At 34.2% G+C, this 22,730-nt stretch overlaps 1 protein-coding gene across 1 annotated transcript in view; it reads right to left on the bottom strand.

Annotated features, from left to right (window-relative positions):
* Positions 1-298: 298 nt before the first annotated feature.
* The window catches only part of LOC145263035 (complement component C9-like), a 46,900-nt gene continuing 24,468 nt past the window's right edge, over positions 299-22,730 (bottom strand). The window contains exons 2-3 of the mRNA XM_080119867.1: positions 12,734-13,018; positions 299-1,055 (exon numbers count right to left, since the gene is read on the bottom strand). Coding sequence (XP_079975993.1) covers positions 1,045-1,055; positions 12,734-13,018 — 296 coding nt within the window. The 3' untranslated portion in view covers positions 299-1,044. The remainder of the gene's footprint in view (positions 1,056-12,733; positions 13,019-22,730) is intronic.

Raw genomic sequence — 22,730 nt, 5'->3', positions numbered from 1 at the left:
TTGTACCTTTTCTCCACGTTAAAAAACGACCCTGGTGTCTAACTCTATCCCGTGGGGAGGCATAGTAAATAGGTACAGTTCAAAGCTGGAGTTTCCTCTCCAGATGGAGGCCTAGGTTTGCCCAGTTACCAGGGTAACCCTATCAGCGTTGTAGGCAAAGTCTGATGGTAAGGCAAGCTAACACGGTCAGAGCCAGTACACCAAGAGTTGCTGGAAAGGTGTTACTGTTGCAGTGCCTCTCTATCCGCCTATCGGGACTCGAAACCAGATTTTTGTTTGTTTTTTTTTTTGTCAGGTTTTACTTGCTTAGCCTTTACCTTTTCCAGGGCAGTGGACCTATTTTCCCATAGCTGGTGAAAATTAAAAAAAATATTACCAATTTTGACGAAGATAACAGAGGCCCTCCTCGTAGTTATGGTTGTATGAAAATAAAAGTGAAATTCTTAAATGATTCTTCTTAAAAAGAGTCGGTCGAAAGAACAATTTCAGACGAAAAATGATAAATTCTTGTTCAAAAGAAAATTAAAAAAAAAAACAAAATTCAAAATGGCTGCATGTATTTCGTTTGTGAATAGCTGATCTGTTTTCAATTTCTTTAATTGATTCACCATTTTTCTATTTGAAGCAACTTTTCGAAATTGTTTCTGATTTTTACGCTTTAGATTCTGATTAAATAAAGGGACAAAAAATAAATAAATGAATAAGGGACTCAGAATAATACATAAAAAAGAAAATTGTTTAAACATAATGGATGACATCGTTTAACCCGAGTTGGGAAATACAAGTCGCTTTTCTTTTTGCCTGCAATTCAACCTTCAATTCGAACCAGTTATAGATTATTTGATGCAATGGCTAAGAAGCAGAAGAAAAAAAACGAAGGGAAAGAAAGAAACCATAAACAAATCTTGCTTCAAGATATTCTTTTACTCTTTTTAAGAATGCCATAAAGGATGAGATCAGTTTTAGTTCCTCTTTCTCCATTTCTTCCATTTGTAAATAAAAATTCCCTGTAACTCAGTCAGCACCAAAGGATGACGAGGCTTGTTAGATATTTGCTACAAAAAAAGAAAAAAAGAAAAGAAAAAAGCAGAACAGTAAGTTTATTCAAGCGTTCATAATAATCAAATGCAAAGATCAAATTTAGTATTTTCTGTTCTTGTAATATATTCCTTGAAAATTTCATTAGTGAATAAACAACATATACGTTAGATGTGTCCATTTGATCAGCGCGTTTATTTCATCTTTAAGCATGACAGACCAAGGGAAAATTCTATTTTCAAAGTTAAACGTGACTAACAAAGATAGAATGCTATTCGAAAAATAAACGTAACAGACCAAAGTCGATTGCTATTAAAAAATAAACGTGACAGACCAAGAGAGATTGCTATTTGAAAAAAATAATGACAAACCAAAGGAGATTGCTATTTAAAAATAAACGTAACAGACCAAATGAAAATGCTATTTGAAAAAAAGTGAAAGACCAAAGGAGATTGCTATTTTAAAAATAAACGTGACAGACCAAAGGAGAATGCTATTTGAAACATAAGCATAACAGACCAAAGGAGAATGCTATTTGAATAATAAACGTGACAAACCAAAAGAGAATGCTATTTGAAAACTAAATGTGACAGACCAAAACATAATGCTACTTGAAAAATAAACGTTACATACCATATTGCTATTTTAAAAATAAACGTGACAGACTAAAGAAGAATGCTATTGGAAAAATAAACGTGACAGACTAAAGGAGAATGCTATTTTAAAAATAAACGTGACAGACTTAAAGAGAATGCTATTTGAAAAAAACGTGACAGACCAAAAGAGAATGCTATTTTAGAAAAAAACGTTACATACCAAGAAAGAATACTGTTTGAAAAATAAACGCTACTGACGAAAGAAGATTGCTATTTGAAAAAAGAAATGTGACAGACCAAAGGATATTGCTATTTGAAAAATCAAAAGTGACAGACCAAAGGAGAATGCTATTTGAAAAATAAACGTTACATACCATATTGCTATTGTAAAAATAAACGTGACAGACCAAAGGAGAATGCTATTTGAAAAATAAACGTGACAGACCAAAAGACAATGCTATTTGAAAAATAAATGTTACATACCATATTGCTATTTTAAAAATAAACGTGACAGACCAAAGGGAAATTCTATCTGAAAAATAAACGTGACAGACCAAAGGAGAATACTGTTTGAAAAATAAACGTGACAGATCAAAAGAGATTGCTAGTTGAAAAAAGAAATGTGACAGACCAAAGAGGAATGTAATTGCAAAAATAAATGTGACTGACCAAATGAGAATGCTATTGGAATATGAAACGTGACAGACCAAGAGAAAATTCTATTTGAAAAATAAACGTGACAGATCAATGGAGAATGCTATTTATTAAAAATAAACGTGGCAGACCAAATAGGAATGCTATTTAAAAAATAAACGTGACAGACCAAAGGAGAATACTGTTTGAAAAATAAACGTGACAGACCAAGAAAGAATACTGTTTGAAAAATAAACGTGATAGACCAAAGTAGATTGCTATTTTAAAAATAAAGACTAAAGGAGAATGCTATTTTAAAAATAAACGTTGCATACCAAGAAAGAGTACTGTTTGAAAATAAACGTGACAGACAAAAGGAGATTGCTATTTGAAAAAAGAAATGTGACAGACCAAAGGAAATGTAATTTTAAAGTAAATGTGACTGATCGAAGAAGAATGCTATTTGAATATTATACGTGAAAGACCAAGAGAAAATGATATTTGAAAAATAAACGTGACAGACCAAAGGAGAATGCTATTTGAAAAATAAACGTGACAGACCAAGAAAGAATACTGTTTGAAAAATAAACATGACATACCAAGAAAGAATGATATTTGAAAAATAAACGTGACAGACCAAAGGAGAATGCTATTTAAAAAATAATCGTGATATACCAGGAAAGAATACTGTTTGGAAAATAAACGTGACAGACCAAAGGAGAATGTTTTGAAAAATAAACGTGGCAGACCAATGGAGAGTGCTATTTGAAAAATAAATGTGGCAGACCAATTCCAAGGTGATTAAATTGTTATTAAATTCAAGATGAACATTATCAAAAATTGGAATTCCAAAGTGATTATTGCCAGAAATTGTCATAAATTTCAAGATGAACATTATGAAAATCACTATCAATTTTAAAGTGAGCATTGTTAAAAATTGCAAGGAACTCTCCTACAACATGTGATGTATTTCAACATAAAATCACCAAAAAGGGTTAACATGCCGCAAAACAAGCAAATTAATCTGACATAATAACATTAACACATCAGTTCTCATTAGATCATTAGAGTTAAGCAATGTTGAACCTGGTCAGTGTCAGATGGGTGACCGATTTAGGAATTCCAGGCGCTTTATGTAGAAGGATGTCAACACATCCCTGCAAGAGTTGCAAAAACCAACGTCATCATCTCCCCCTAACGGGGATATCCATACGACTGGGGACTGCTTGTAAATTTCATACTCCCATGAAACTTCATCCTTTAGAGGAAGCTGGTTAAACCTGGTTAGGATTAGTGCTGTAGTAAAAAAAAAAAAAAAAAAAAAAAAATTAAAAAAAAAAAAAAAAACAAACAAAAAAAAAACAAGAAAATTACATCGATTCATGTTTGGTATATGATGTGATCTGAAATGGACGATAAAGTCAGCGTTTTATAGATTAATTCCAAATATTTAATTTTAAGTTTAAATTAACCCATTTCATTCTTGGCAACTGGTGCTACCAGACCAGGCTGTCCGAAGATACTGGCTACCTGACCTAATATGCACCAACTATTGATGTCATTATTTTTTTCCATTCCCTTTGCGAAACTCAATCATGTTCTGAAAAGTCAACAACAAAAACAACGATTTTCCAAGACAAAACAATCAAACCAAACACCATGAATAAATATTTAGATATATAAAAAACTTGAAGGATAAAGACGTTTCCCAATATAGTCAGATTAGGCCTTAAGTAACACGAAAAGAGTTGATATGCCGTCAAACAAAACATCAAAAGATCCTTGGTAGAAATTACTTGAAATTGTAAGGCAAATTTTGTCAGAAATTACTAAAAAAAATTGCATGATATATATCGCTAGAAATTGCTAGAAATTGCTAGAAATTATACGATAAACATTGCCAGAAATGAGTATGAATATCGAGAAGAATATTGCTAGAAGTTGCTAAAAATTTCAAGATGACCATTGTCAGAAATTGGATAGTGAACATTGCTAGAAATTGCCAGAAATTATAAGATGTAAATTGTCAGAAATCGTAAGATGAACATTACCAGAAGTTGCTCTGAAATGATTATTATGAAAGGTTCTGAATTTTTTTAGATGAGGGCTGATTGTTTGGATCGGATTATTGTTCTCATCTTGAGTGTTATTTGTGTAACGATTCAGTCGATGTCACCTTAGACCTTCATCAGGCATGTTGGTCGCCATCTTAGAAAAGAAAGGAAAAAAATTTACTGGCTCTGTAGATGGTTTTCTATTCTTGGAGTTTTTTTCTTTTTTACCTCCTTTTGTCAACTAAATTTTTTCACACATACGAAACCACTGCAAGAAAAACAAAAAAACAACAACTCCAAGAATATAAAAGCATCTACGGAGACAGTAACTTTCTCCTTTCTTTTTCAAAATGGCAACGAATATACCTGACAAAGGTCGAAGGCTACATCGACCGAAATGTTGCACAAAAAACACTCAAGATGAGAACAATAGTCTGATTAAAACCAGAAATAAGAATATTATGAAGTTGCTAAAAATTTCAAGATGGTCATTGTCAGAAAATGATCAACATTTCTAAATAGAAAGTTTCAGAAATTGCAAGACTTTTTATAGGATGACAATGAATCACAAGTTCTAGAAATTTTAGAATACGTCACACAAGTGGATGAAATGAAGACAGTAAAGTGGGGGGAACAAAGAAATAACATTTTTGGTCTCAAAGATTTTTATAATTATAAAGTTTGAAAACTACTTTTTATCATTTCTTCCAATTTCCGCTTTTCCATTGACTTAAAAAAATAGTCAGAGATTTGTTTCTTTTGAGGGTGAAAAATATTGCAGAATAGAATGAGATAAAACCATTCCAAGTCCAATACGAGACTAAAAAAAATAAATAATAATAATTAAAAATAAATTAAAAAACAAAACAAAAAAAAACATTTCTTTTTGCTGTTTGTTTCTCTTTGTGTTTTCTTCATTTCTCTTTGTAGCCATTTTTCTTGTTGCTTTGAATCTTCGTAGGCTTTTCCATCCTTCCTTCTTTTCAACTGCACTCTTCCTAGTTGCTTCCCACTCCTTCTCCGCAACGACCAGCAGACGATACACAAGCCCTGCACAAGATCAATACTGTTTCTCGCTACTCTCTCTTCCGCCATCAGTTGATCAATTCAAAGTTGAGCCAGGCCCAGCAAAAACTCCTGTCACGGACAAGAACGTGTTACTTTGCCGACTGGAGAGGCTGGCGAATGAACGAACGATGCTTCTACTCCTTTTTATAGTTAATGATGTTGCCGTACGCTCCATTCTGACTATGGCAGCAGCGGCGGTAGCGTCCCTTGCTGCAAACTCTCTCATTCACCACCGCCCTTATTACCCTCCCCCATAACTACTGCTGCTGCTGCTAATGCAGCTGACAAATCTAATATGGGCTTCTTCATACATTTTCTATCTTTTTAGATTTTAGCTTTTTGCTTTTTTTTTTTCTCGTTTTATTCGATTATTTATAATTTTGTTTTGTTCTTGGTGTTCTTGTTTTCTCTGCCCTTTTTAAATATTTCATGTGCATGTGGGCTCTGTTCAAAAATAAATTTAGGTCATCAACATTTTTCACAGTATTTTTCAGCAGGGATTTTTCGAACTTGGGTTGGGGGGGAATAAATGTCTGTTTCCTGGAAATTTCTGTCCCTTGGAAATATTAAAAGAGAATGGGCGTGGGGTGGGAGGAATGAAGAAGAAGAAGAAGAAGAAGAAGAAGAAGAAGAAGAAGAAGAAGAGGGCAAATAATAATGAAAAGAAGAAAAAAAAGAAGGCAAATGATAATAAGAAAGAAAAGGCAAAGATTAGAAAAAAGAAAGCAAATAATAATATGAAGAAATTGACAAAGAAGAAGAAAATAGAAGTAGAAGAAGAAGGCAAATAATAAGAAAAGCAAAGATCAGAAAGAAGGAAACAAATAAGAAGAAAAAGAAAAAGTAAATAATAATAAGAAAATGACAAAGATAAGAAGAAGAAGAAGAAGAAGACAAAAATAAGAAGAATAAGCAGAAAAGAGAAACAAATAATAGTAATAAGAAGGAAGTAAACAATAATAAGGCAAATATAAAAAAAAGAAAGAAAAGAAAAAGAAGGCAAAACAGAAGAATTAGAAAAAGATGCAAAGATGGCGAAGAAGAAGAAACAAGGAAAGGCAAAGAAAAAGAAGAAAAAAGTAAATAAGAAGAAGACGAAGAAAAAGAAAGGGAAAAATAGGACAAAGAAGAAAAAGAAGGTAAAGACAGAAAACGAAAAAGGAGGAGGAGGAGGAGGAGGAGGAGGAGGAGGAGGGGGGGGGATAGAAATATTTCTTAAAACTAAAGAACAGGCATTTTTAACACTTTTTTCATTGGATGCAGACGATGATAAATATTTTTGGTTGACATATTGAAATCTTTGACAATTTGTGAAAAGTTATTTCATTACTTTTTTCTCCTTCAACCATATTTCCTGTCCGAACAAATGTCCTTTTCATCTATCACCCACCCCACCGTGTCATTCTTGATTTTAACATTTGCACTTTCTTTTCGATTTTATTTATTTTTTTTTATTCCAACTTATTTAATTGTTAAATTTTGTTTTCTTTCTTGTTTTTCTTTTTTTTTCAGCCGTTTTTTTTTCTTTCTTTTTCTCGCGACTAATTCTCAGCTTTAATTGTTCATTTATTTCCTTTAATTTTTTTTTACTTTCTTTTTTTGGTACATTTTTTATTTCTTCTCATTCCTCTAAAACTTATTCTTTCTCTTTTCTTCTTATCTTAAGACGTTCTTCTCTTTCTCAACCATTCGTTTCTTTCTTTTCAAGAATTACACTTTTGCAGATTGTTTCTTTTCTTCTTCTTTTTCTTCTTCTTTTCTCCTCATTTTCTTTTTGTTCTATTTTTTTTTTACTATTTTCTTCTTCTTCTCCTATAATTTCTTCTTCTTCTTCTTCTTCTTCTTCTTCTTCTTCCTCCTCCTCCTCCTCCTCCTTCTCCTCCTCCTCTTCTTTTCTCCTCATTTTCTTTTTCTTCTATTTTTTACTTTCTTCTTCTTCTTCTTCTTCTTCTTCTTCATCCTCCTCCTCCTCTTCTTTCCTCATCATTTTCTTTTTCTTCTATTTTTTACTTTCTTCTTCTTCTCCTTCTTCTTCTTCATACTCCTCCTCCTCCTCCTCCTCCTCCTCCTCTTCTTCTTCTTCTTCTTCTTCTCATTTTCCTTTTTGTTCTATTTTTACTTTTTCTTCTTCTTCTTCTTCTTCTTCTTCTTCTTCTTCTTCTTCTTATTATTATTATTATTATTATTATTATTATTATTATTATTATTATTATTATTATTTCTGCCGTTTTCTCCACATCCTCCTATACCTCTCTCTTGCAAGTGCACACGCTTTCTCGGTCATGTCAGCTCCTGCTCGCACTTTCCTTTATCTTCTTCCTTATTCGCTATTTCTCTTTTTCACTCTTTTGATATTTATGTACCCCCCTTTTCTCTCTCATCTTCTTACAATTGTTCTCTCTTCTTCTTCCTCCTTCCCCTTCTCACTCTCTCTTCCTTTTCTCTCCTCTGTTAATTCTCTTTCCTTATTCTCTTTCTATTTTCATCCCTTTATTGTTCCTTCCTTCTCTTCCTTCCCAATTCTTATTCCTTCTCTGCTTATCTCTCTCCTTCTCTCCCTCTCACTATTTCTGTCTCTCCCTCTCACTATTTCTCTCTCTCTCCCACTTTCCCTCTCCCTCTCACTCTCCCTCTCACTATTTCTCCATCTCCTTCTTTCCATCTCTCTTTTTCTTTCTACCTTGTTATTTTACTTTGCTTCTCTCTCTCTCTTTCTCTCTCTCTCTCTCTCACTCTCTCTCTCTCTCTCTCTCTCATTCAAATCGTTTTATGATATTTATGTTCTTGTCCAAAATTTCCCCCATATTAACAAAACAAATATAAAGTAAAAATCACTTTCTACAATTTCTTTCTCCCTCCTCCTTTCTCATTACCTTCCTCTCTTTACGTTTCTCTCTCACTTTTCTTTTCATAATCATCTCTCTCCCTCTCTCTCTCTCTCGCTGTCGTTTTCTATTTGTCTTTCTTTCTCCCTCTTTTTTACTCAATATTTCCCTCTCTTCTTCTACCATTCTCCTTTTCTCTGACACTCTCTAATACTTCTCTTCTTTCATACGCATCATCATCTTTCCTTCTCTTTCTTTCTTTCTTTACTATTTCTTTTCTTTTGTCCCCCCCCCTCTTTTTACTCGTTATCCTCCTATTTCTCCCACTCTCCTTTTTCTTTCGCTTCATATTTTTTATCCTCTTCTTTTCCTACTCAGCATTCCTCCTCTCTCTTTTTCTCTTTCTGGTTTTCACTCTCTTTCAGTTTATCTATCCCCCCCTCTCCCCCTTCTCTCTCTTTCTCTTCCTTTCTCATTCTCTCTTTCTCACTCTTTATTTCTCTCTTTTTCTCTTTCTAACTTTCCTTCTCTCTCTCTTTCTCTTTCTCTGCTTCTTTCTCTGTTTCTCTCTCTTTCTTACCCTCTCTTCCTCTCTCTATTTCTTTTTCTCTTTTTCTTTACTATTTCTCTCTCTCTCTCTCTTTCTCTTTCTCTCTTTCTATCTCTTGCTCTCGCTTCCTCTTTCTGTATCTCTCTCTCTTTCTCTCTTTTTCGATCTCTTTCGCTCTCTTTCTCACTCTTTCTCTTTTCCTCTTTCTCTATTTTTCTGTTACTCTCTCTATTTCTCTCTCTCTTTCTCTCTTTTTCTATCTGTTTCTCTCTCTCTTTCTCTCTTTTTCTCTTTCTAACTCTCCTCCTCTCACTCTTTTCCGTCTACCTCATCCTTTCTCTTTCTCAGTTCCCTACGTTTTCTTTTACAATCACTATTCTTAAAAACATTTTCTTTCATTTTTATTCAAAGTTTTATTTCTTTTTCATATTTTCTCGTTTTCGTTGTTGATTTGTCGTTCACTTACCTTCTTTTACTAATTATTTGCATTAGATGATATTTATCACCCACCCACATCTTGGTAAAATGCGACGCAAGATCGGTTTAATGAGTGGGTGGAGAGGTCGGGGGGGGGGATCTAGTGTCTCTTCCACATTCACTAACATTCCTCTTTCCAGAAATGAGAAATTAATATGAGCACAGAAACTAATAGTTCTTTCTTTTTTCTTTCTTTTACTCTTTCATTCCTTCTTTCTTTTTGTCTTTCTTTCATTTCTTCTTTCTTTTTGTCTGTTTCTTTAATTTTTTCTTTCTTTCATTCATTCATTAATTATTTCTTTCTGTTTCTTTCTTTCACTCATTTTATTCTTTCATTAATTTTTTCTTTCATTCATTCTTTCATTCTTTTTTCTTTCTTTTATTCATTTATTCATTCATTATTTGCTTCTATTTTCATTTATCATTTCTGTCCTTCATTATTTCATTCCTTCTCGCTTTCTTTCATTCATTCATTCTTTCTTTCATTCATTCTTTCTTTCTTTTATTGATTCATTCTTTCGTTTTTTCATTCATTCATTCATTCATTCATTCATTCATTCTATAGTATATCTGTCTATCTATCCTCCATCTATCTATCTATCTATCTATCTATCTATCTCTTTACTTCTCAAAAACGAATTTTTATGACTTTAAAAAAATCTCTCATTTTGTTCGTTCTTTCTTTCTTTTTTATCATCTTTAATTTTATTTATTTTTCTCACATTTCAACGTCTCTTTTTTCTCTCCAATATGTTTATTTTGCTTTCTTCTCCTCCTCTCCCCCAGCTCTCTCTCACACACACACACACACACACACACACACACACATTTTTACTACAAAATGTTTGAGACAAATTAGATAATTCTTTTTATACATATTCTTTTTTTTCATCTAAGAACAATTTTAAGAATGAAATAACAGTAAAGAAAGCACAACAGATAACCTTTTCTGTGTAATATTTGTGCGTTTGGACAACTGAAAAAAAAAACAAACAAACAAAAAAACTAGAATGTTGAAAGAGAGAAGTATGCATCATTATCCTTGGCACCGGTTTCAAAAAATTCAGATATCCTAGCTACAGCGTTCAGTGCTCCTTGAATATCTCGAAGATTTTGAAGGATGTGAGCTGGAGGATTTCAGTGGAGATGTGGAAGTAGTGGCTAGCAGGAAGGATCATATCTGTGTAGGAAGTCGATATTAACACATCGACGCACAAAATCAGAATGCATAAACGCGTTTGTACGCATGTCGTCTGCGCATACACTATCCTGAATAAAAACAAATAATTATATTTTGAACTAATCAGAAAACTTTCTGAATTTATTTGAAATGGTCTTTCTGGGAACTACCTAAACCCTTTAAAAGACAGATTTTCTTTCAATGAACCAGTGGAACCCAGTCGACCCGAATCTGTGGATCAGTGTAGCTTGGTATTCTACTATGGGCGCTCATCTCTGCAACATTTCCTTCCACTGACGCACACAAACATTAACGAACACACATTTCATCTAACAATTTGAAGAATGACATGGCAGTAAAGCACAACAGATAACCGTTTCTGCGCAATATTTGTGCGTTTGGAGAACTGAAAAAAAAAAAAACTAGAATGTTGGAAAAGAGTAGCAGGCATCATTATACGTTGCACTGGTTTCAAAAAATATTTGATATATGAATATCTCAAAGATTTTGAAGGAGGTGAACTGGAGGATTTCAGTGGAGATGTAGAAGCAGTGGCTAGCAGGAAAGATCATAGGTGTTCATTGCATGCTATATCCAGCGGCCCTACTGTTTTAACAGCTCTCCAAATTGTGGAACCATGATAATCTCGGAAAGACGTGAAGACGGTAGTGTAGCACCCCCCCCCCTAATGAACTATACTCTCTGGCGGATCAATGCTTCCCTGTAAGTTCTTCGGCCATAGACTGGCCAATCGACAGGCAGGGCGCATTTGATCCTGCTGTCCCCAAAAAGAGTGGAGGGGACATCCAACAGTCAGCACAGAGCCGCGAGCGAAGACACACCTTCCTCTCCTCCTCGCCCAGCACCGACAGTCCGACGTGGACCTGACTCAAGAACTTCGAGCTCCACCACTATTATCTCGTGGAATAAAGACTTGCAAAGGTTCAAGGTTAAAAGGAGTTTGTCGTTTTTTATCGAGGGTTCTAAAAGATAAATAATTAGCTGGGGTACAACTACCCCACTAAAGTAGTTTCTCGTTGCTTTCTGTCTTGATTCAGGAGTGCATCTCTAGGAGTGTCAGAATCGCCATTAAAAAAGGAGTGAATTATTAGACTTGCTATCTTTCGAAGCTTATAACAGTATGAATAATGTAATTTAAACCTTAATTTTTTTTTCAATAAAAGGAGCAAAGACCAAACTTTAAAATTAGAAAAATTTTGATAGATTTTTAAAGTTTAAAAATTGAAAAAAAATTTAACTCGTAAAATTTAATTAATTTCATTACGTAAAAAAAAAAGACTGCATAAACGCGAGAGGCACTTTGTAAACACTGTTTTTTAAAAAATAAAAAAATAATATTTCTATTATTTTTTAAACAACTTTAATAGTTTATTTTTAAAGTATATTCCATAAAGAAAATAAACAACCCACTTTTAAAAGAGAAATTACGAGTTTTTTTATATTTTATTTGCAGTTTTGTATTAGGGGTGTCAAAAATTCCCAAAAAATTTTGACACACCTAGTGCATCTCCCCCAGTGAGTTCAACGTTATTTCCATTGCAGGTGCTCGTCTGAACTCCAATCTCTTCCCCCCCCTCACCAATCTTTCACGAAAAACACCCGTCTAGCTGAATCCACTGTGAAAAATTTCCCCCACTCTATATCTGTGCCTAAATCAAAACGCGGATTCCATGAACAAGGCTTCTTTCTGAGAACTGCACGCCTGTGGAACTCTGTTCCGTCTGCCTGCTTCCCACCGGACTACAACTTGGATGTGTTCAAGTTCAACGTTAACAAATTCCTAATGAACCGCCCCCTTAAGTAAACACTTAATCAAATTCCACACTAACGTAATGTACTTGCAATAATCCTTATCCTGAGTGGCTTCCGGGCCTTGATAAGTGGTGACAACTGTGTAAAAAAAAAAAAAACACGCCTCCAGATACTAACCTGAAAATTTCTATGACTCGTCGTGGTACATACAGCGCCTAGCCTTCCCAAATGGTCACTCATCTGATACTGGCCAAGCTCATGATTGCTTAACTTCGGTAATCTGGCGAGAACAGGTGTGTCAACGTGATTGTGCCGTATATTGTGCATTGAGAAGATGCAAAAATAAATAAATAAATAAATAAGATGCAACAAGATCCAGGCAAAACAATGTGGACCTTGGCGAAAGAGATGAACCTCACATTGACAACCATGAAGAAAACGCTAAGGGATGATATTCAGTACTCCTCATACAACGACAACGATGATCAACTACTTTAATTCCATGATTCTATATTGAACCAATTGATAACGATACTCACCAGGATTGCAGTCGATTTCATCAGAGTTGTCAAGGCAATCATTTTCACCGTTACATCTGAAATAGTGGTGGATGCAGCGTCGATTAGCACATTGGTACAGGTTTGCCGTGCAGTTGGGTTTTGGCGTCTCGTCAGGATTTGGTTCACAATCTCGCAAATTGCTACTTAACTTCATTCCATAAGGGCAACCACAATGGGCGTTGAGGACCTGCGGATTTGGTACAGGTATCGGAAAACAGAAATGCGAACGTGCACCACCATTCCGATGAATACACGGAGCGATGCCTGAAAATATGGAAAAAAAGCAAAATTTTTTCGTAAAGAAATTAGTTTACTAGCTGTATGTACCCGGCGTTACCCGGGAATATTCTTTTGTCCCTCCTTCAAACTTTGCTATGATGTCATGTGTGACGTCATCTTCTCTGACGTAATGCATGACGTCATAGTATCTATATTATACATATATTTAAATATTTAATCAATCAAAATAATAATTAATAATAATAAATCAAAATATTAATAAATAATAATAAAAATTCGTCTCATCAAAAAAAAAAAAAAAAGAAAGGAGGCGACGCAAAAACAAAAATAAAGGGAGGGGGTAAATTCTTTCTTCTCTTTACCGCTTAATTAAATACAAAAAACTTTTGTATTTAATTAAGGGGCGCATCTCCCCCCAAGCATCACTCCCATGGCGCCGTGTATGACGTCATCATCCATGACGTCATACACCTGTAATGAAGAAAACGATAGATGATCTTCGCTACTTCTCGTACAAGATTTCTGTGTTTTACATAGTAGCGATCTTCCACCAGTAGGTAGCAACTAAGTTAGTTACTGCAAATTTTGACAAGAGTCACTCTTAGCGCATGTCCTATGACTATGAAAGGTGACTTAATTATTTTGTTTTCAAGCATATGGCGAAGCTCTCTGTAGTATTCATGTAACCTAATTCAATAGACCGTAGTGAAATGAGACCATAAATAGATGGTAACATTTAATGCTAGTAAGATTAAGCTGCTCCCATTTAACAATCACAAGACGCCTCTCCAACCATCGATATCCATGACAAATAACATCCTACATGGGAATTCTTCCTTCAAACTCCTCAACCTAACATTCACAGGCAATATGAACTGGAACAAATATATTGAGGACATTATGAACGCTGCTGCAAAGAAGGTGGGCTCCCTCTATCGTGCTAGAAAACTGCTCACACCTGAGAGTGTCCTGTACCTCTATAAAGCCACCATTCGCTCATGCATGGAGTATTGTCGCCACATCTGGGCTGATGCATCTACCATTAGTCTCTCCCTCTAGCAGTTGAAGAATGGAATGGAATACAAATTGAAGAATGATATTGCAGTTGAAGAATGGAATGGAATACCATTTGAAGAAAGGAATAGCAGTTGAAGAATGGAATGGAATACCATTTGAAGAATGATATTGCAGTTGAAGAATTGAATGGAATACCATTTGAAGAATGGAATTGCAGTTGAAGAATGGAATGGAATACCATGTGAAGAATGGAATAGCAGATGAAGAATTGAATGGAATACCTTTGGAAGAATGGAATTGCAGTTGAAGAATGGAATAGCAATTGAAGAATGGAATGGAATAGCAGTTGAAGAATGGAATAGCAGTTGAAAAATGGAATGGAATACTATTTAAAGAATGGAATAGCAGTTGAAGAATGGAATGGCAATTGAAGAATGGAATGGAATACCATTTGAAGAATGGAATAGCAATTGAAGAATGGAATTGAATACCAATTGAAGAATGGAATAGCAGTTGAAGAATGGAATGGAATACCATTTGAAGAATTGAATTGCAGTTGAAGAATGGAATAGCAATTGAAGAATGGAATGGAATAGCATTTGAAGAATTAAATAGCAGTTGAAGAATGGAATGGAATACCATTTAAAGAATGGAATAGCAGTTGAAGAATGGAATGGAATACCATTTAAAGAATTAAATAGCAGTTGAAGAATGGAATGGAATACCATTTAAAGAATGGAATAGCAGTTGAAGAATGGAATAGCAATTGAAGAATGGAATGGAATAGCATTTGAAGAATGGAATGGAATACCATTTAAAGAATGGAATAGCAGTTGAAGAATGGAATAGCAATTGAAGAATGGAATGGAATAGCATTTGAAGAATTAAATAGCAGTTGAAGAATGGAATGGAATACCATTTAAAGAATGGAATTGCAGTTGAAGAATGGAATGGAATACCATTTAAAGAATTAAATAGCAGTTGAAGAATGGAATGGAATACCATTTAAAGAATGGAATAGCAGTTGAAGAATGGAATAGCAATTGAAGAATGGAATGGAATAGCATTTGAAGAATGGAATGGAATACAAATTGAAGAATGATATTGCAGTTGACGAATGGAATGGAATACCATTTGAAGAATGGAATAGCATTTGAAAAATGGAATGGAATACCATTTGAAGAATGGAATGGAATAGCAGTTGAAGAATGGAATAGCAGTTGAAGAATGGAATAGAAATTGAAGAATGGAATGGAATACCATTTAAAGAATGGAATAGCAGTTGAAGAATGGAATGGAATATCATTTGAAGAATGGAATATCATTTGAAGAATGGAATGGAATACAATTTGTAAGAATGGAATGGAATACAAGTTGAAGAATGGAATGGAATACCATTTGAAGAATGGAATTGCAGTTGAAGAATGGAATAGCAATTGAAGAATGGAATGGAATAGCATTTGAAGAATTAAATAGCAGTTGAAGAATGGAATGGAATACCATTTAAAGAATGGAATAGCAGTTGAAGAATGGAATGGAATACCATTTAAAGAATTAAATAGCAGTTGAAGAATGGAATGGAATACCATTTAAAGAATGGAATAGCAGTTGAAGAATGGAATAGCAATTGAAGAATGGAATGGAATAGCATTTGAAGAATGGAATGGAATACCATTTAAAGAATGGAATAGCAGTTGAAGAATGGAATAGCAATTGAAGAATGGAATGGAATAGCATTTGAAGAATTAAATAGCAGTTGAAGAATGGAATGGAATACCATTTAAAGAATGGAATAGCAGTTGAAGAATGGAATGGAATATCATTTGAAGAATGGAATATCATTTGAAGAATGGAATGGAATACAATTTGTAAGAATGGAATGGAATACCAGTTGAAGAATGGAATGGAATACCATTTGAAGAATGGAATTGCAGTTGAAGAATGGAATAGCAATTGAAGAATGGAATGGAATAGCATTTGAAGAATTAAATAGCAGTTGAAGAATGGAATGGAATACCATTTAAAGAATGGAATAGCAGTTGAAGAATGGAATGGAATACCATTTAAAGAATTAAATAGCAGTTGAAGAATGGAATGGAATACCATTTAAAGAATGGAATAGCAGTTGAAGAATGGAATAGCAATTGAAGAATGGAATGGAATAGCATTTGAAGAATGGAATGGAATACCATTTAAAGAATGGAATAGCAGTTGAAGAATGGAATAGCAATTGAAGAATGGAATGGAATAGCATTTGAAGAATTAAATAGCAGTTGAAGAATGGAATGGAATACCATTTAAAGAATGGAATTGCAGTTGAAGAATGGAATGGAATACCATTTAAAGAATTAAATAGCAGTTGAAGAATGGAATGGAATACCATTTAAAGAATGGAATAGCAGTTGAAGAATGGAATAGCAATTGAAGAATGGAATGGAATAGCATTTGAAGAATTAAATAGCAGTTGAAGAATGGAATGGAATACCATTTAAAGAATGGAATTGCAGTTGAAGAATGGAATGGAATACCATTTAAAGAATTAAATAGCAGTTGAAGAATGGAATGGAATACCATTTAAAGAATGGAATAGCAGTTGAAGAATGGAATAGCAATTGAAGAATGGAATGGAATAGCATTTGAAGAATGGAATGGAATACAAATTGAAGAATGATATTGCAGTTGACGAATGGAATGGAATACCATTTGAAGAATGGAATAGCATTTGAAAAATGGAATGGAATACCATTTGAAGAATGGAATGGAATAGCAGTTGAAGAATGGAATAGCAGTTGAAGAATGGAATAGAAATTGAAGAATGGAATGGAATACCATTTAAAGAATGGAATAGCAGTTGAAGAATGGAATGGAATATCATTTGAAGAATGGAATATCATTTGAAGAATGGAATGGAATACAATTTGTAAGAATGGAATGGAATACAAGTTGAAGAATGGAATGGAATACCATTTGAAGAATTGAATTGCAGTTGAAGAATGGAATGGAATACCCTTTAAAGAATGGAATAGCAGTTGAAGAATGGAATGGAATACCATTTGAAGAAATGGAATAGCAATTGAAGAATGGAATGGAATACCATTTGAAGAATGGAATAGCAATTGAAGAATGGAATGGAATACCATTTGAAGAATGGAATAGCAGTTGAAGAATGGAATGGAATAGCAGTTGAAGAATGGAATAGAATACCATTTGAAGAATGGAATAGCAGTTGAAGAATGGAATGGAATACCATTTGAAGAATGGAATAGCAATTGAAGAATGGAATGGAATACCATTTGAAGAATGGAATAGCAGTTGAAGAATGGAATGGAATACCATTTGAAGAATGGAATTGCAGTTGAGGAATGGGATGGAATACCATTTAAAGAATGGAATAGCAGTTGAAGAATGGAATGGAATAGCAGTTGAAGAATGGAATAGAATACCATTTGAAGAAATGGAATAGCAATTGAAGAATGGAATGGAATACCATTTGAAGAATGGAATTGCAGTTGAGGAATGGGATGGAATACCATTTAAAGAATGGAATAGCAGTTGAAGAATGGAATGGAATAGCAGTTGAAGAATGGAATGGAATACCATTTGAAGAAATGGAATAGCAATTGAAGAATGGAATGGAATACCATTTGAAGAATGGAATAGCAGTTGAAGAATGGAATGGAATAGCAGTTGAAGAATGGAATAGAATACCATTTGAAGAATGGAATAGCAGTTGAAGAATGGAATGGAATACCATTTGAAGAATGGAATAGCAATTGAAGAATGGAATGGAATACCATTTGAAGAATGGAATAGCAGTTGAAGAATGGAATGGAATACCATTTGAAGAATGGAATAGCAGTTGAAGAATGGAATGGAATACCATTTGAAGAATGGAATAGCAATTGAAGAATGGAATGGAATACCATTTGAAGAATGGAATAGCAGTTGAAGAATGGAATGGAATACCATTTGAAGAATGGAATTGCAGTTGAGGAATGGGATGGAATACCATTTAAAGAATGGAATAGCAGTTGAAGAATGGAATGGAATAGCAGTTGAAGAATGGAATGGAATACCATTTGAAGAAATGGAATAGCAATTGAAGAATGGAATGGAATACCATTTGAAGAATGGAATAGCAGTTGAAGAATGGAATGGAATAGCAGTTGAAGAATGGAATAGAATACCATTTGAAGAATGGAATAGCAGTTGAAGAATGGAATGGAATACCATTTGAAGAATGGAATAGCAGTTGAAGAATGGAATGGAATAGCAGTTGAAGAATGGAATGGAATACCATTTGAAGAAATGGAATAGCAATTGAAGAATGGAATGGAATACCATTTGAAGAATGGAATAGCAGTTGAAGAATGGAATGGAATACCATTTAAAGAATGGAATAGCAGTTGAAGAATGGAATAGAATACCATTTGAAGAATGGAATAGCAGTTGAAGAATGGAATGGAATACCATTTGAAGAATGGAATGGAATACCAGTTGACGAATGGAATAGAATACAATTTGAAGAATGGAATACCAGTTGAAGAATGGAATGGAATACCAGTTATAGAATGGAATGGAATACCAGTTGATGAATGGAATGGAATACCATTTGAAGAATGGAATTGCAGTTGAAGAATGGAATGGAATACCATTTAAAGAATGGAATAGCAGTTTAAGAATGGAATGGAATACCACTTAAAGATTTGAATAGCAGTTTAAGAATGGAATAGTATTTGAAGAATGGAATGGAATACCATTTGAAGAATGAAATAGCAGTTGAAGAATGGAATGGAATACCATTTTAAGAATAGAAAAGCAGTTGAAGAATGGAATGGAATACCATTTTAAGAATGGAATGGAATACCATTTGAAGAATGGAATAGCAGTTGAAGAATGGAATTGAATACCATTTGAAGAATGGAATAGCAATTGAAGAATGGAATGGAATACCATTTTAAGAATAGAAAAGCAGTTGAAGAATGGAAAGGAATACCATTTGAAGAATGGAATTGCAGTTGAGGAATGGGATGGAATACCATTTAAAGAATGGAATAGCAGTTGAAGAATGGAATTGAATACCATTTGAAGAATGGAATAGCAGTTGAAGAATGGAATGGAATAGCAGTTGAAGAATGCAATGGAATACCAGTTGACGAATGGAATGGAATACCATTTGAAGAATGGAATAGCAGTTGAAGAATGGAATGGAATACCATTTGAAGAATGGAATAGCAGTTGGAGAATGGAATATAATACCATTTGAAGAATGGAATAGCAGTTGAAGAATGGAATGGAATACCATTTGAAGAATGGAATACCAGTTGACGAATGGAATGGAATACCATTTGAAGAATGGAATAGCAGTTGAAGAATGGAATGGAATACCATTTGAAGAATGGAATAGCAGTTGAAGAATGGAATGGAATAGCAGTTGAAGAATGCAATGGAATACCATTTGAAGAATGGAATACCAGTTGACGAATGGAATGGAATACCATTTGAAGAATGGAATAGCAGTTGAAGAATGGAATGGAATACCATTTGAAGAATGGAATAGCAGTTGAAGAATGGAATGGAATAGCAGTTGAAGAATGCAATGGAATACCAGTTGACGAATGGAATGGAATACCATTTGAAGAATGGAATAGCAGTTGAAGAATGGAATGGAATACCATTTGAAGAATGGAATAGCAGTTGGAGAATGGAATATAATACCATTTGAAGAATGGAATAGCAGTTGAAGAATGGAATGGAATACCATTTGAAGAATGGAATAGCAGTTGAAGAATGGAATGGAATACCATTTGAAGAATGGAATAGCAGTTGAAGAATGGAATGGAATACCATTTGAAGAATGGAATAGCAGTTGAAGAATGGAATGGAATACCATTTGAAGAATGGAATAGCAGTTGACGAATGGAATGGAATACCATTTGAAGAATGGAATAGCAGTTGAAGAATGGAATGGAATACCATTTGAAGAATGGAATAGCAGTTGAAGAATGGAATGGAATACCATTTGAAGAATGGAATAGCAGTTGACGAATGGAATGGAATACCATTTGAAGAATGGAATAGCAGTTGAAGAATGGAATGGAATACCATTTGAAGAATGGAATAGCAGTTGAAGAATGGAATGGAATACCATTTGAAGAATTGAATAGCAATTTTTTTTTTTTTTTTTTTTTTTTACACAGTGATCACCACTTATCAAGGCCCGGAAGCCACTCAGGGATAAGGGTTATTGCAAGTACATTACGTTAGTGAGGAGATTTGCTGAAATGTTTACTTAAGGGGGCGGTTCATTAGGAATTTGTTAACATTGGACTTGAAGACATCCAAGTTGTAGTCCGGAGGGAAGCAGGCAGACGGAACAGAGTTCCACAGGCGTGCAGTTCTAAGAAAGAAGCTTTGTTCATGGAATCTGCGTTTTGATTTAGGCACAGATATAGAGTGGGGGAAATTTGTCACAGTGGATTCAGCTAGACGGGTGTTTTTCGTGAAAGATTGACGAGGGGGGACCAGAGATTGGAGTTCAGACGAGCATCTGCCATGGAAATAACGATAAAACAAGGACAGGCTCGCAACGTCTCTTCTGTGGGAGAGAGGTTGCAGGGTAGAGAAAAGGGCATCCCCCACTAAGCCACGAAGTCTATTTTGTACTCTGTCAAGGCAGGATAGGCTGTTTTTAGCAGCTCCTGCCCAGATATGGCAGCAGTATTCCATCCTTGGACGTACTTGGCTTTTATATAGATAGAGAATTGCATCAGTAGTGAGATATCTTCTGGATTGAAGAATGGAATGGAATACCATTTGAAGAATGGAATAGCAGTTGAAGAATGGAATGGAATACCATTTGAAGAATGGAATAGCAACTGAAGAATGGAATGGAATACAATTTGAAGAATGGAATAGCAGTTGAAGAATGGAATGGAATAGCAGTTGAAGAATGGAATGGAATACCAGTTGACGAATGGAATGGAATACCATTTGAAGAATGGAATAGCAGTTGAAGAATGGAATGGAATAGCAATTGAAGAATGGAATGGAATACCATTTGAAGAATGGAATAGCAGTTGAAGAATGGAATGGAATACCATTCGAAGAATGGAATAGCAGTTGAAGAATGGAATGGAATACCATTCGAAGAATGGAATAGTAGTTGAAGAATGGAATGGAATACCATTCGAAGAATGGAATAGCAGTTGAAGAATGGAATGGAATACCATTCGAAGAATGGAATAGTAGTTGAAGAATGGAATGGAATACCATTCGAAGAATGGAATAGCAGTTGAAGAATGGAATGGAATACCATTTAAGAATGGAATGGAATACCATTTGACGAATGGAATGGAATACCATTTGAAGAATGGAATAGCAGTTGAAGAATGGAATGGAATAGCAGTTGAAGAATGGAATGGAATACCAGTTGACGAATGGAATGGAATACCATTTGAAGAATGGAATAGCAGTTGAAGAATGGAATGGAATACCAGTCGAAGAATTGAATAGCAATTGAAGAATGGAATGGAATACCATTTGAAGAATGGAATAGCAGTTGAAGAATGGAATGGAATAGCAGTTGAGGAATGGAATGGAATACTATTTGAAGAATTGAATGGAATACCGGTTGACGAATGGAATGGAATACCATTTGAAGAATGGAATGGAATACCATTTGAAGAATGGAATAGCAGTTGAAGAATGGAATGGAATACTATTTGAAGAATGGAATAGCAATAATACGGGGTGGAACAATAAATTTGTCGCCTTAAAAATCAACACTGCAACTTTATTTTTAAGCTTTTTTTGAAAAAATCAATTCAGGTAACTTGATTATGTAGTAGAGCTGATATTTATTCAATGTAACCGCTTTCAGCCTCAATCACTGCCTCGATACATGTTCGGAACTCAGAGCATGCCTTTTCCACAAGTGTCGGGTTAGGGTTAGGGTTAGGTATGACGTTTTTTCTTTTATTTAAAAAAAAAAGTCGAATTTATTCCCATCATTCTGTATTAGAAGAATGAGAGAAAGAGTAGAGAGAGAGAGAGAGAGAGAGAGAGAGAGAGAGAGAGAGAGAGAGAGAGAGAGAGAGAGAGAGGAATGAAAAATCACAATGAGAAAATAATAGACAGAAAGATGAAATATATATATATATATATATATATATATATATATATATATATATATATATAGTACTCGACGATAATTCTTGGCCTGAAGACGTAATCCTCCAACGCGGGTGATTACAGAAACATGTATACACATATGTAGCCATCAATGTTTGTATAAATAAGTTTCATATATATATATATATATATATATATATATATATATATATATATATATACATATGAAAACAATAAGAATGGAAAATGGAGTCAGAAAAATTATATATTGGTGGATATAGAATGATTCATTTATTTAATAAGGCTATACATACATTTAGTTGGGGGGGGGAAGAGGGAACTCTTTATACCAAGGTATTTCGAAGCCTAATGCTTCTCATCAAAAGAGTAGAGAAGATGCTAGATAACATAATGGGGATGCGACGTCTAGCGTGAGATTCATCAAGAACGAATTGTGACTTCATTTTCCATTGTTTTCCTATATAAGCTCATATGAAATTTGTTGAGCTTTATATTATCCCGATAAGTCTCCTCTTATAAAATTGAATTTATTCTCTTACTCTAACTCACTAAGCTATCTATCTAT

This window comes from Euprymna scolopes, chromosome 38 (genome assembly GCF_053919585.1).
Source record: "Euprymna scolopes isolate OS-2025 chromosome 38, ASM5391958v1, whole genome shotgun sequence".
Classification (NCBI taxonomy): Eukaryota; Metazoa; Mollusca; class Cephalopoda; order Sepiida; family Sepiolidae; genus Euprymna; species Euprymna scolopes.
The sequence above is the reverse complement of the archived record's forward strand: the minus strand, read 5'-3'. Positions and strand labels throughout refer to the sequence as shown.